Source organism: Lissotriton helveticus, chromosome 10, assembly GCF_964261635.1.
Source record: "Lissotriton helveticus chromosome 10, aLisHel1.1, whole genome shotgun sequence".
Classification (NCBI taxonomy): domain Eukaryota; kingdom Metazoa; phylum Chordata; class Amphibia; order Caudata; family Salamandridae; genus Lissotriton; species Lissotriton helveticus.
Window position 1 is genome coordinate 1,077,824,500 of NC_136071.1, and position 13,128 is coordinate 1,077,837,627.

General features: G+C 42.0%; 1 protein-coding gene across 10 annotated transcripts in view; it reads right to left on the reverse strand.

Annotated features, from left to right (window-relative positions):
* PHF14 (PHD finger protein 14) overlaps nt 1-13,128 on the reverse strand; it is a 1,314,486-nt gene that overhangs the window by 728,909 nt on the left and 572,449 nt on the right. For 5 of the 10 annotated variants that reach the window (XM_078663786.1, XM_078663793.1, XM_078663787.1 and 2 more), the window contains one exon: nt 6,136-6,291. The exons of 1 other annotated variant lie outside the window; for it this stretch is intronic. In XM_078663786.1, coding sequence (XP_078519912.1) covers nt 6,136-6,291 — 156 coding nt within the window. The remainder of the gene's footprint in view (nt 1-6,135; nt 6,292-13,128) is intronic. 4 more of the 10 variants (XM_078663794.1, XM_078663788.1, XM_078663791.1 and 1 more) reach the window with 1 other exon arrangement.

Consider the following 13,128-nt stretch of genomic DNA (forward strand, 5'->3'; position numbering starts at 1 on the left):
GGTGGCGCCTGGCCACGTTCCGATCTACAGGGGGACCTGTAGCGGGCCAGGACCAAGTGCCCCACAGAACGTCAGTAAGGGCCTCATTAAACGGCGGTAGAGGCTCCGAAGAGCTTGCCTGCGGTTTAAGGACCTCAGTGAGGAGGTTAGTCCTCACGGCCGTGACGGGGAGCTCAAGAGCCAAGGCCTTGGTCGCCCTCGTCAGCACCACGATGTAAGCAGCCCCCTCCTCAGTAGCCATGGTAGGAGGGGAGACTAAGCCAGTGTCGGGCGAAGTTTCCAAACCACTGGCCTCCCCGAGATCCACTGCCCAGTCCTGATACAAACCGTGCCAGAGGGTCCTCAGACCCTTCCCAATCCTACTTGCCTCCCATCTCCTGATAGACAGGTGCAAAAAATGGGGCTGGGGAATCGCTCTTCTCTCAGCGTCGAATGCAGTGTTGAGCGACGCCGGATCTGGACCGAGGGAGGGAGCGGGGACGACGTCGGGGGCGACAACCTGGGGGTCGGCGCCGGCGGAGGGGTCGTAAGGTCGACCAGCGGCGACCCGGATCCCGACCCGATCCGGTGGGGCCCTGCGGTGTCGGGACCGAAGTCGTCGACGGCACCAGGGCCAAAGCACGCGGCCTGCTTGGGCTCCCAGTCGGGGCCGCGGGGGCCGAAGGCGCCACAGCGGGAACCGCCGGAGGAGAGAGCGACCTCATGGCAATGAGGAAGGCATCGATCTCCTCCGGCGTCTCGTTCAGCCCAGGGACCGGCGGGTATGGAGCTGGCAGCGGCGCCTGCGGAGCCGCGTGGCGGTGTCGCCCGAACCCCCGGCTGCGTCGGTGGGAGTCGGAAGAGCGGTGTCGTCTCTTAGTGACTTCTAGTGCCTCTTACCTGAGGGCTTGGAGCCCGACGAATGGTGTCGACTCACCGAGCTACGATGACTGTGGCCCGCGACCCGTCCTTCGACCTCCTCCTCGACCTGGACCGTGAACAGCGCGGGGTCGACTGCCGGAGCTCGAGGCGTTTATGGGACCGCTCCCGCCTAACCTTCAACGTCAAGGCCCGGCAGTCGGGGCACGACTTGTCATCATGGTCGGCCCCAAGGCAATACAGGCACCGGCGATGGGGGTCGGTAACCTACATCAGTCGGTTGCAATCGGCACAGGGCTTGAACCCGGGCATCCCAACCGGCACCGATAGCCTTACGACTCGAAACAGGATCAAAAAGATCGAAAAAGTTAGTCAAAAAGTGACTAAGGAGTACTGCTTTTTCCGGATCTGCGCTTGCTGGTGTGGTAAAAAGAAGAACTGACGTCAGCGCGCAAGGGTGACGTCTAAGTACTCCGACGACATCATCCCGGCGCCAACAACATCAACGACGGACACGGAGCCGCAGACGACGCCTACCGACGCGCAGGGGTACTGCTACGCAAAACTTTCCAGATCCAGTGTGACGCCTGGGGATATTCTAAGGTAAGGAATCTAACACTAGCCTGTTTCTTTCAGATAATGGCAACACTGAACCGAACCACGGCACCTACTGGCACGCAGAGGTACTGCTCAAAAATGTTCCAGATCCAGTCTGATGCCTGGGGATAGTCAAAGGTAAGGAATCTATGGCTAAAAGTCTCTATCAGTCATGTGGTCACAGAGTCAAATGAGAATTCTGCTAGAACCTCATGGCTTCTATTATTGCAAGCTCCAGAGCCAACAAGGATTGGGTATAACAAACATCATCAATAGTATTGGTGCTCAAACAGCGGAGGAGAAACAATCAGAACAAGAGGCAAAGTAATCACAAGTCTGGCTGAATGCCTTGTGATTAGAGCCCAACTGAAAGAGAACATGGGCTGTGACTGAAGGCCCTGAAAATAATCCCTATATCGTCACAATGGCATGGCAGTATGGAAAGTATTAAATGCTAAAGTCTCACTTAACAAGGCAGTGGGATATAATGAGACTAATGACGAACAAGTATCAGTTGTAAAACAGGATCAACCACAAATTGAAGGAATAGAACCATTTAGTATAGAACGCTTAGACCAGCCAGATTATTTCTTTGGAAGACAGTCACTGGAGGGATCTGTTTTGAAGAGGGCCGGGTATTCACCCTGAATGATAAAAGGCCTTTTCCAGAACCCACAGGGCCGGGGAAAATGGTAGTCTCTGGCAAAAGACAATAAACCCACTTCAACCATTCAATATTTTTCCGATTTACATATGAATACATTTGAATCTTCACAATACATAGATTTTCCTAAAAGAGATTGGTACAATATCTGTTGCTCCTGCATATCCTTAATTGTGTGCACAGAGGGTGAAAAAGCTGTGTAGACTGACAGTTGGAATAAGCTCCTTTCTTTCTGTTTATCATATCACACTGAATGTTACAGGCTAGCGGCTAATTGGGCCCGGGCTTTGTTGATTATTGCGGAAACAGTCATTTCACTCTTATGAAGCTCAAACAAAGGTATGGGACATTGATATTTAAATACATTATCAGCTCCCGGCCTGAATATGCTGGTAGACATCTCTGCGCCTACCTTGGTAATTCAACTAGCATTCTTAGTCACAGCGGGTACACTCAAATAGACTCAGTCCAAATAGGCACCTTGGAGGATCCAACAATTCTGGACCTCACAGCCATGTTTAAGTGGCATATGGAAGATAAAAGCAGCCACGGGTCCCAAAAACTAAACAGAAAACTTACCTCTAGGCAGAGATGTATCCCTTGAACAGTGACTACACAGATGAAACAGAGTTTCAGCAAGGCATCAGAGAAGACCTACGCATGTTGATGAATAATTACGAATAAAAAAAGAGGTCTCAGGTAATATAAGTTAGGGGGTACATATCAGGGGATTGATATACTATGTAGACTAGACTAACCACTACCCACAGCACTGGAGATCTAGCGAAGCTACCAATTTTGCTCATTGAAGGAGATGAAATATTGGATTTTATATTTAAACAATGGGAAGGGAATATACATATCAGTGGGGGGTGATTTATGATGCCCACGTATTTCAGTTTCTCTCATTGGTTTTAGTTGTCGTTAAAATATTTGTGGCATGAATGAGTGAGTGACAAGATAAAGATTCAGCAATTAAACACAACAATCAACTTGACTGTTGGGTAGCAGGCAGTAAATGAATAGCCAATCAAGTAGTTGCATTCTTGCAATTTTAGGCAATGTATGTTTAGGAGGCTCCAAGATGGGTTCTCCTTTACATAACAGTGGTGTGGAGGACGCCATGAAGCTGATTTATAATGTGGACTCACCTGACAAATGTTTTTATATTGCATCCTTTTTATGTAAATCTATACAGCACAGAAAAAGTATGGTTTTTTAAGTTGTTTATTCAATTAACCTGTAACTGTATTGTATTTTATAATGCATTTTGCTTGTGTGCTTTTAAGGACATTGTTTACATGTGCCGAGTAAAGCTTCATGAAATGAAATGAGTGAGTGACAAAATAAAGATTCAGCAATTAAACACAACAATCAACTTGACTGTTGGGTAGCAGGCAGTAAATGAATAGCCAATCAAGTAATTGCATTCTTGCAATTTTAGGCAATGCATGTTTAGGAGGCTCCAAGATGGGTTCTCCTTTACATAACAGCACCATTGCAGAACAAATTTACACTTCAGCCATTGTGGGGAAGTATGAGGCATTGTGACTTTTCAGATTTCTGTGGAGTTATCAATTCATAAACGGATTTAATGAAAATAACGTCTCTAGAATTCGACATGGAGGAGTGTGTTCCAGTGTTGGGAACTGCTACTTATAGTTGCAAAATATTATGTAACAGCACAATCAGACGAAGGTCTAAGATAGCTGCACTGTAATTCTCCTACAGTATAGGGAATCAAAAAGAAAAACCCAACCCAGGTGTCATTGAAAAATGAAGACATTTTGGGTGCTGAACATAATTTGCTTGCATTAATTGCTGCAAAAGCTTTGTCACAGGTCAAAGAACGAGAAAGGAACCTTATTCTCAGTTCGTGTTTTTAAAGCAGGTAAAGGTGGATCAGAACAACATACCACTGTATGCTTGACAGGCGGCAGTATTGTACGATAACTGCAATCTACTTGAATTAGTGCTGCTAAATTGAAGAAATATTACCAGCAGGGAAAGGCAATTGTGTACACAATAGTGTCACTGTACTAGCCAATAATACTATGAGGGATTTAGAAGACATATATGCCTTCACTGACAGCACCAGGGACTGTCTGTAGCAGTTTCTTTCTCCCTGCCCTTTTTGTGGCTACTATTACTAAATGGCAACACAGTGAATCGCGTCATCCTGCAACTGTCAATCAGTAATAGAAGGAGCAAATAAAGAGACGAGCGTTGCAGTGTCTTCCATTCAGACAACAGTACTTGAATTTGGGGTGTTGCTTATCAGTTAGTTCAATATTCTACACTTTCAAATCGGTTCCAGAGTTAAAATCTTCTCCAGCGTACTCGAATATTATGTTTAGTTTCTTAAACAAATCTCATTCTTTGCCAAAATTCTTTGCTCCTTGATCTTTAAAATACACTGGGAAGAGATTTCCCAAAGCTTTCACAGCCTAAATATCAGTATTTTAGCACTTGCGTTTATCCCTTTGCTCATATCGTTTCCCAGTACTACATTTTCTAGGACTTCTAAGCCTCACATAATAAAGAACACAAACACAAGAACACACACTTTGTCAGCCCTATTCATCTACTGGTATGTTCAAATTTAATTACTATTTCCTCCTGCCCACCAGAGCATACAGTATGGGAAATGGGCTTGGGAAGCCTACTTCATGCATTGGCACTCGTGCACTGTGAGTGACAGCATTTGTCCCGATCATATGCGAACACCCATCTAAAATGAAGTGCACTTCAGTATTGGACCTGACGGCCAATACTTTACTTGCCAATTTTCTTTTCATTCGATTTTTTTTAAAGTCATCCTTGTGTGTTAAAACAATGTCTTCAGGTTACAATAATTCAAAACCAACAGAACCCACCTTTATGCCAATAAGAAACTTATTTTCCTGTGATGTGCATTAAAGCTAGGAGTTTCAGTACCTGCACCCCTGACTGGTGAAAAGACTCTTTGCCATACTATTACAATAAGCAGTGGTTATTTTTTAGAATATTGCAGTCATGTGGGCTCCACGTTTAGATGGTAGAATGGTTTCTGTTTTTCTATTTCTTTTGGCATATGCATTCAATACAATTTGAACATTAACCATTGCTCTAGCTTGCGGTGCCATTCCAGTTGGCCTTGCTAATGCTTTTTTTCAACTACTGTCATCTTCATTTTGCTAACAATGAGGCCTCTACATGGGCTTACATTAGCATGCCTGTAGTTATTTTTGATGCTATCTTTATTAAGTCATGAGTTGAGCAGCACTAATATGCTTCCTGTCCCACAAAAGTGGGTTAGGGTAGTAAGAACTATGAAACCCAACAAAACAATTTATGGATTTAGTGATCTTATGCAGTAACAGTGTTTTGATTTCACTTTAAGAAATGACCCAACATTGCCCCATGAAACATGGTAATTCTCAGTAGGAGACTCCTCATGATGAGAAATGTCAGACACAGTGATCGGAAAAAAGGGAGGAAGAAGGATGAGGTTAAGGAGGGAGAAATAGGTTTCTTTAAAAATAGTGGTCATGTTTGGCTTAAATGTTGTAAACCCATTTCTATACAACAAATATGCACTGAAAATGTGAAATATCAGGCAATGACTACAACCTAACAACAACCACGTCCTTAACTGGTCTTTTAAGTCAACTTTTTACAAATGTCTTGACCACTTTCATACTTTGACCCAAGTCATGGTCAGGCAGAGTGTTACGAAGGTCAAAAATGAAGATTATTTCATGGTAGCAGAAAAATACTCCAGAAGGTGAAATCAAATATGAAACTCAAACAGGTGATCTAGGAAATGATTTCAGAGTAAAGGGGTAGAGACAAGAGAATACAAGATTCACTATGAGATCAAGGAAGGTACAAACTTTGGCATTTATCATCAAAGTGCACCATTTGCATAATGTACTATCAGAAAGAGTTAGAAAAAATAGCATTTTCATTTCTCAAGGATGGACTAATTTCTACGGACTCGGAATCTTATTAGGTAAATTTATGTGATTTATTACCGAAAGAAATTCAAGTGGAGGAGGAGGAGGAGGAGATGGTTCCATGGATAAATCCAATTGCCTCAAGGAGCGTGGAGAGAGCTTTCCTCTTTTAAGGTCCTCATCTGGGCCCAGATAAAGCTGGGAGCTTCTCCGTCTTCCTCTGGTACAATGCTTCTAGGGGAAAGGGTAAAAGTAACTATAAATGGAATCATAGTAGTTTACTAATAACATTTACAATAACAAGTATGAACTATTCAATAACTGATCAATAAATAAATGTACAGTAGGCGGCTTTGAGAGACAATGCCTAACTGGACAATTCGCATCCATTCACTTTTTCAAGTTCTTATGACCATGCCGGCAGCACTGAAAAGATAACTCGATGTATCCGGTGTGCCCAGACCAGGGTATAGCTGTACATCTCCAATATTGAGCCAAAGTATGTTAAACATTCGTTACAGGCCATCTTTACTAAGGACACTCGGAGCTCTTTGGAAATGCCCCAAGGGGTTTATGTTCGAGGAGGAGAGAAGAGTAAAGACCAAACCAATGAGGCTGTGAATTGATTCAAAAGCTACAATCAGCACTTAAAGACCAGGAAGCGAGGTGAGATAAAAGCCAAAGTAGTACAATAGAAGCAGTATGTTCTGAATTATTGGTCTACCTATAAGGCGTGAAGGCAGGAAACAATTAAGTGTAAAAAATATATTTTAAAATGATGGGAACCAGTCAAGTGTCACTAGATATAAAATGCATCAACAAGCAGCGCCTCCGAAATGTAAATGGCAGAAACTTTCAAGGTCAGACATGGAAGCTTTTTTGCTCCTGCACCAAAAGAAATGTCCCTTGCATAGTCTTGAAAAAATAACACGTATATTAACAAAACCAGGCCACCTTACTTACTTTAAGCAGGCGAGTACTTTTACTAAAAGGTACAAACATCCAAGGGGGCTGTAACATACTGCTCTCTAGCAAAAAAGCGCTATTGCCGAATTGGCCTTTTTTTAGCTACTGAGAATTTTTCCTATTGCCAAAAAGCACATTTTAAGCTATGCTCATACTACGCGGTGCTCTTTTCCTTTTCACCAATCACCAAGCCGAAAATAAAATCATAATCAGTGCTTGTGAAACATCCGGGATGACAATATTTGTACATTAATAAAAGAATAAAAAACAACTAGTTCAGCATGCTTTGCAGGAGAGTTAAGCACCCAAAGAAGACATCTGTGTTTGGCTAGATCAAGAGTTGAACCCAACCCATAGCAAGGCAAAGCTCTGTCTTTCTTCCATCTGTGGTCGGGTACACTGAGTACCTTTGCAATGGGTAATAGTAACAAGTATTATTTACCGTTTTTAAAAATCTTATCAATGTATTATTACCCGCTATATACATTTTTATTTGCAGTTAGCAAAAAATTGTGCTTTTGGGGCACCGATGACAAAGAAGCAACACAGCACAATGTAGAAGACATGGGAAAAAAGAACCTAAAAGAGCTATGATGGAGACAAACACAGGAAGACATAACCATGGTTTTCAGGACCAAGCAAAGAGACCAGTAAACTAAACGCTTATAAGTGGGTTTTCACAAAAATCATGAACGTGGGGGCGGAGTTGGAGTAGAAGAATTATTTCTGATGAAGTGGGAAAACGCTGCAAGTACAAAACGTACAGCGAGTAAGGGCTTATAGAGGATGGAAGGATACATCGATTATATTGAAGAGCAACTGGTGAGATAAACAGGGCAGGACAGTGCAGACTGCCAAACAGCAGGAGTTGACATTTTCTATGTTGACACATGAACCATGCAAATGCAGAAGACAAGAGGCCTTGTATTAGAGTGAAGTGAAGGCAACAGAAACAGAAAAGTTGGAGCATGAGTCTAAAGCGTAGCTCAACTGAAGGTGGGTAGTTTAATGCAGCCATTAAAGCCGCCTTTAGATTAAGACTTCATCAATACTATTTGTAGAAGAAGAGTAAGAAAAAGATGTCAGTGTAGGAAGAGCTGGATGTCAGTGTAGGAAGAACTGGAGAATTAAGTGACGAGGAGCAATCAGATGAAGTGGGGTGGAGGAAGTAAAATGTCTGCTAGCTTAGAGGTTAGGAAAAGTACAGTTGCCCAGTAGCAGGTACATTGCAGACAATTTATTGTGTTCATAATGTGAAGAAATATCTGAATATTTCCAAATAAAGCAAAAGAAAAAATGAATGAGTTGGACTAACCTCAGTGACAAAAGTCAAAGGGCGGTGTTAACATGTACCCAAATGGAGCAAATGGGATGTCCGCTGTTTGGAAGGGCTCAGACATTGAACTGGAATAGAGGCTCATTTATGAAAGCAGGGGAAGGTTACAGAAAAAAGGGGCACTTGGATGGACACAACATAAATATTTTTATATTAGTTGGAGTGCTTATGTGTTGTATTGTTCTTTGTCGGAATTGTTCTGCTAGAATAAAAAAAAAACGAAACTGACTATTTAACACACAAAAGGTCACCTTGTGAAAGAGTGGAAGATCTTTGTGCACTGATTGCTTCAAATTTTATCATGCAGAAGCAGGACAGGGAAACTTGTTACAAGGGAATTTGCAATTCAAGGATGAGGGAAGTAGGAATCACACATCGATAGGCCTGCCATACTACACAATCGCTCTCACACTCATAAAATGCCTCTGCCGCAAAAGAGTCACAGCCCCAACGCTGTATCTGTAGTTATCAAAACTACTTTATGTTTTGCTGTGTCTGGGAGGTGTTAAGAAGGGTAATATACTGTTGTGGTCTTGTTTAGTTTCCTTTCCTTTTCTCTCCCACCCTTATTACCTTGCCCTTTTTCCCGTTCCATCCCTAAGCTGGATTGTATTCTTACATTCCATGTGTTATAGCTTGACAACAGAATGTTCTGTTGTGAACTGGATCTCAGGTAGTTGGAGCTTAACTGCTGCCTGTGCTGATGGTCATTTACTTTGTGCTTCTGAATAAAGCTACTTAAAGATTCCAGTGTGCCCCTTGGATTTCTTTACATATACATATTGGCCCCTCCTTTAATCACACATTCGACAACTCTGAGCACAGGAGAGTCAATTTATTGAGGGAGCATCTAATAAGCCCCAGATTCGCATATACCTTTACACACACAAAAGTGTATTTGTCTTATTTCTCTCTGTGGTGGTGGTAAAAGTTAAACCTATACTCCGTAGGCGAAACGAATATCTGAGCCTAACCTCATCCCTGGCATATTTTGGCCAGTGGTCCAGGAAGAGAAAATCCAACTACTGGAAATGGTATGCAAACATGTAAAATTAATTTCTACTGCCAAACACCCACCGGAAATTCCTAAGGGAGTTCCGACTTGTAAAACTTAATTTTCCTGCATTAGGATAGCTAAAATCGTAGGGGAGGAATTATCAACTAAGAACGTTTGTTTCAACCCACTTGTGCACTGGTTTAAAAAACAAAACTCAAGTAATAGTTTGGTTTTAGCACATGTGGCGGCCTAGACCAGGATTTCTCTTGGTGCATAAATGGAGAAAATAGTCTTTCACATCACTTTTGCTTCATGTGTAATAGGGAATGGAGTACCCAGGGCTTTATTGCTGTAAATTACGTTAAGATTTTACACCAAGCTAAATATTGGGACAAACTGAATTTAGTATATTTTCAATGTGTCTACTTGGGAAGACATGAAAAAACTAGAATTTCTTATTATAAAGTATATTGTGCTTAAGGAATGTTAACAAGGGATGGTCATCCTTTTCTCCTTAGTTAAACATTTCATTACTAAAGAAAGATTATGCATAAGTAAACAATGTCATATGATTTTTGCAATCACTTAAAAAATCAATGGTCGCCTTTTATGTCCTAATGCAACCACGCTGATATAATAAGGACTGGAGAAAAATCAGTTTCCTACATATTGGACAGGCACCAAAAAGGGTGCAAAACCGCAGTTGATCCATTTTTGCACAGAGCCGCATTCACATAATCTGGCCACAGATCTTGTAAACACTCTGAACACCTGAGGGACAAGCACCTGGTTCAACATTACACACTACATGCTCTTTTCCTGATATAGGAAAAATGAATACAAGTAGCGGACTACTGGGAAATAATATGCATTGCAATGTTACGTGTGGACTTGTCTCTAGCTAATAATGGAGAAGGTCTATTTTTGTTAGGTATAGATGAATTTATATACGCAAAACACATTTTTAGCCATAACTGCACTAAAATCAGTTGTGCTGCAAAAATTACATGGTGGCTGTAGAGACCTAACTCCTATAAAATGCTACCGAGTTTTGGTACTGCACAATTCTATATAACCAGTTAAGGGTTTACCATCCCGGCTTTCAATTATTCAAGTTTATCTGAGTAACACACAAAAATATCGAGCAAATTTACAAAATAAATGAAAAAACATCTCAGTGTTGCATTTCTATCCTGGCACGGCCAACAGGTACCTCTTGTGTGGGAAGTTAACTACCATAACATCTCTGTTTGTGTTCACTAAACATGTATGGAGAGTTACCTTGAGCTACAGAATAATAAAGTGCTAAAACAACATTTCCAGATATTTAGAAATACGATTAACAAAGGGATAACGCGAATATTTTGCAGGTCAACTACAAAATACTGGGCAACAAGATGGTCAAGATAATCAAAAGTATTTATTACAGCTTCAGCCTTCACTAAAGTGAATATCAAAAGGACCATCTTTGGTTGGGTGGACACTACTGATTGTGGAAACTAGAAAGGTGTACTTGAATGCAGCGAACAGAGTCCCTTCGCTGTCAAACATAGGGGACTGGAAAAAAATAGCAACATTGATCACAAGGTTAGGATACATCCGTATCTCAGCTTCATTTAAGAAAACAGAAAGCAACTTGATTAGCTTGGTCTCAAACATCCAATTTTGGTCTCGTTGTTGAGATTGCTTCGCCAGTAAAAACAAAATCCCTGAAACCAGTGGATTAGTCATTTTGTACACCTGTAATAAATTTGGTTGGTGCAAAAGATTAAATTGCCACCTTATGATGAATCACTAAACCTTTCAGAAGACAATGTGTATAGAAAGTGATAATGAATTACTTGAAGATAGTATAACATCTGCAGTGCCATAGATTATGTCGCACAATGGTCTATGCCATGATCCTCCTTAAGATCTTGTCAAGCTCATTTCAATGAAGTTTTCTTGTTTCTTCTAAGCAACAACTCGTGACAACAAGCTCAAATTTGGCATATGACAATGCATACATCTCAGTTTCTGAAGGTGCAACTGTGCACAAAACGTAATACATTTATTTCTTTTCTGAATTTCATATAGCGTGAACTTGACCCGAAAGTATCAGGTATTAACGTATTTAGTGGCAATATTAAAATGAGCATTGGCAGTGCTGATCAGTCTTTGCAATGCCTGAGCTATTGACAGTGTAAATGTGGAATACAATGCGGAAGCGGTCTGAACCTCATGCTTTGAAATCATTCTTCGGAGAAACCCATGTCTCAATTGCACCTGTCCGGTGCCAATTAAATGTGTTGGATGCCTAAACACCTTTCGTATGGGCCTAGACTGTGTGCAGTATGGCATTTGTTGCACCCCCTACGATTAACAGGGCGAGAGGTGCAGAAAAAATACAGGTTAGATACATATGCAGAACGTTGTTGCATACACCCCGCGATTAAAAAAAAGAAAGATAATAGCACTGGCAAATTGTTGCATATTTTGTGCATTTCAGTGCTTTTTTACACAGATTTTTTAAGAAGGCTCCCTTTTATATCAGGGCATACCTCGGGAGGAGGGAGGTGCAGCCGCTGGCTTTAAGATCACATTACCCTTGTGACTCTGGAACAACTCTTTTTAGAGAAGCATTAATATGGATTAGGAATGCTGGTTTCCATTTCAGTTTGTGTTTTAAAGCATGAAACACATTGAGATTTAAAACAAGTAACAAATTGGTACAGACCCAGCGTGAGGAAATTAAACACACACGTTACTGCACCATCAGCAGAGGGAAAGAAGTAAAAGGTCTTGGGGCGGGTGGGATGAGAGAGCTTGTGGAAACACAAACCCTTGTACGGAATGTTCCAAGACAAAGAAAAAAGTAGCTCCCAAAATGGGAGCAGGGGATGGACACAAGTACTTGGTCCATGCTCTGAGCGAGGGCTAAACCCAAGAAGAGGCGTGATGCATGCATGCCATGGGCAAAAGATACAAGAGTGATGCTGGAGCAAGCAAATGGTAAGTCTAAGGGCGGGCTGAAGCCCACAGATTGAAAACAACATGTCTCTTTGAGACAGCGCATGTGCGGTCTAGCCAAGAAAGAGATCCACAAGCCGTCAGCATATGCATGGAAACATCCACCTCGCACTGCCTGCGGCTGATACCGAGGGAGGGTCCCAGGAATCCTTCCTTTCTCACGGGACAGCTGCCTAGATTATTAGAAGTCTCTCTTCCTCTTTTCTATCCAAGCGTACCTCGGGAGGGTCTGCCACTGGCTAAATAATCACATTACCTGTGTGACATCAGAACAGCTCCATTTAGAGAAGGATTATAAAGATAACTATGGATTCAGAATGCTCGTTTGGATTTCAGAATATAATTTTTTATAATGAAACACAATAAAATGTAAAACAAGTATCCAATTGGTACAGAAACGGCGCAAGGGCGATGGGGAATAAATAAAGACACATTACTGCACCATCTGCAGAGTAAAAGAAATAACAGGGTTGGGGGTGGGTGGGAGGAGCCTGGGGGTGTGAAAACAGAAGCATTCATATGGAGAGTTCCAAGACAAAGAACAACTTAGCTCCCAAAATGGGAGCAGTGGATGGACTTTGTTCATGGTCTGGGGAGGGCTAAACACAAAAAAGAAGCATGATGCATGCATGCCATGGACAAATAGGGACAAAGCACATGAGAGAGACGATGGAGCAAGGAAATGGTAAACCTATGCGCAGGCTGAAGTCCACAGATTTAAAACATGTCTCTTCAAGACAGCACATGCGCTTTCTAGATGAGA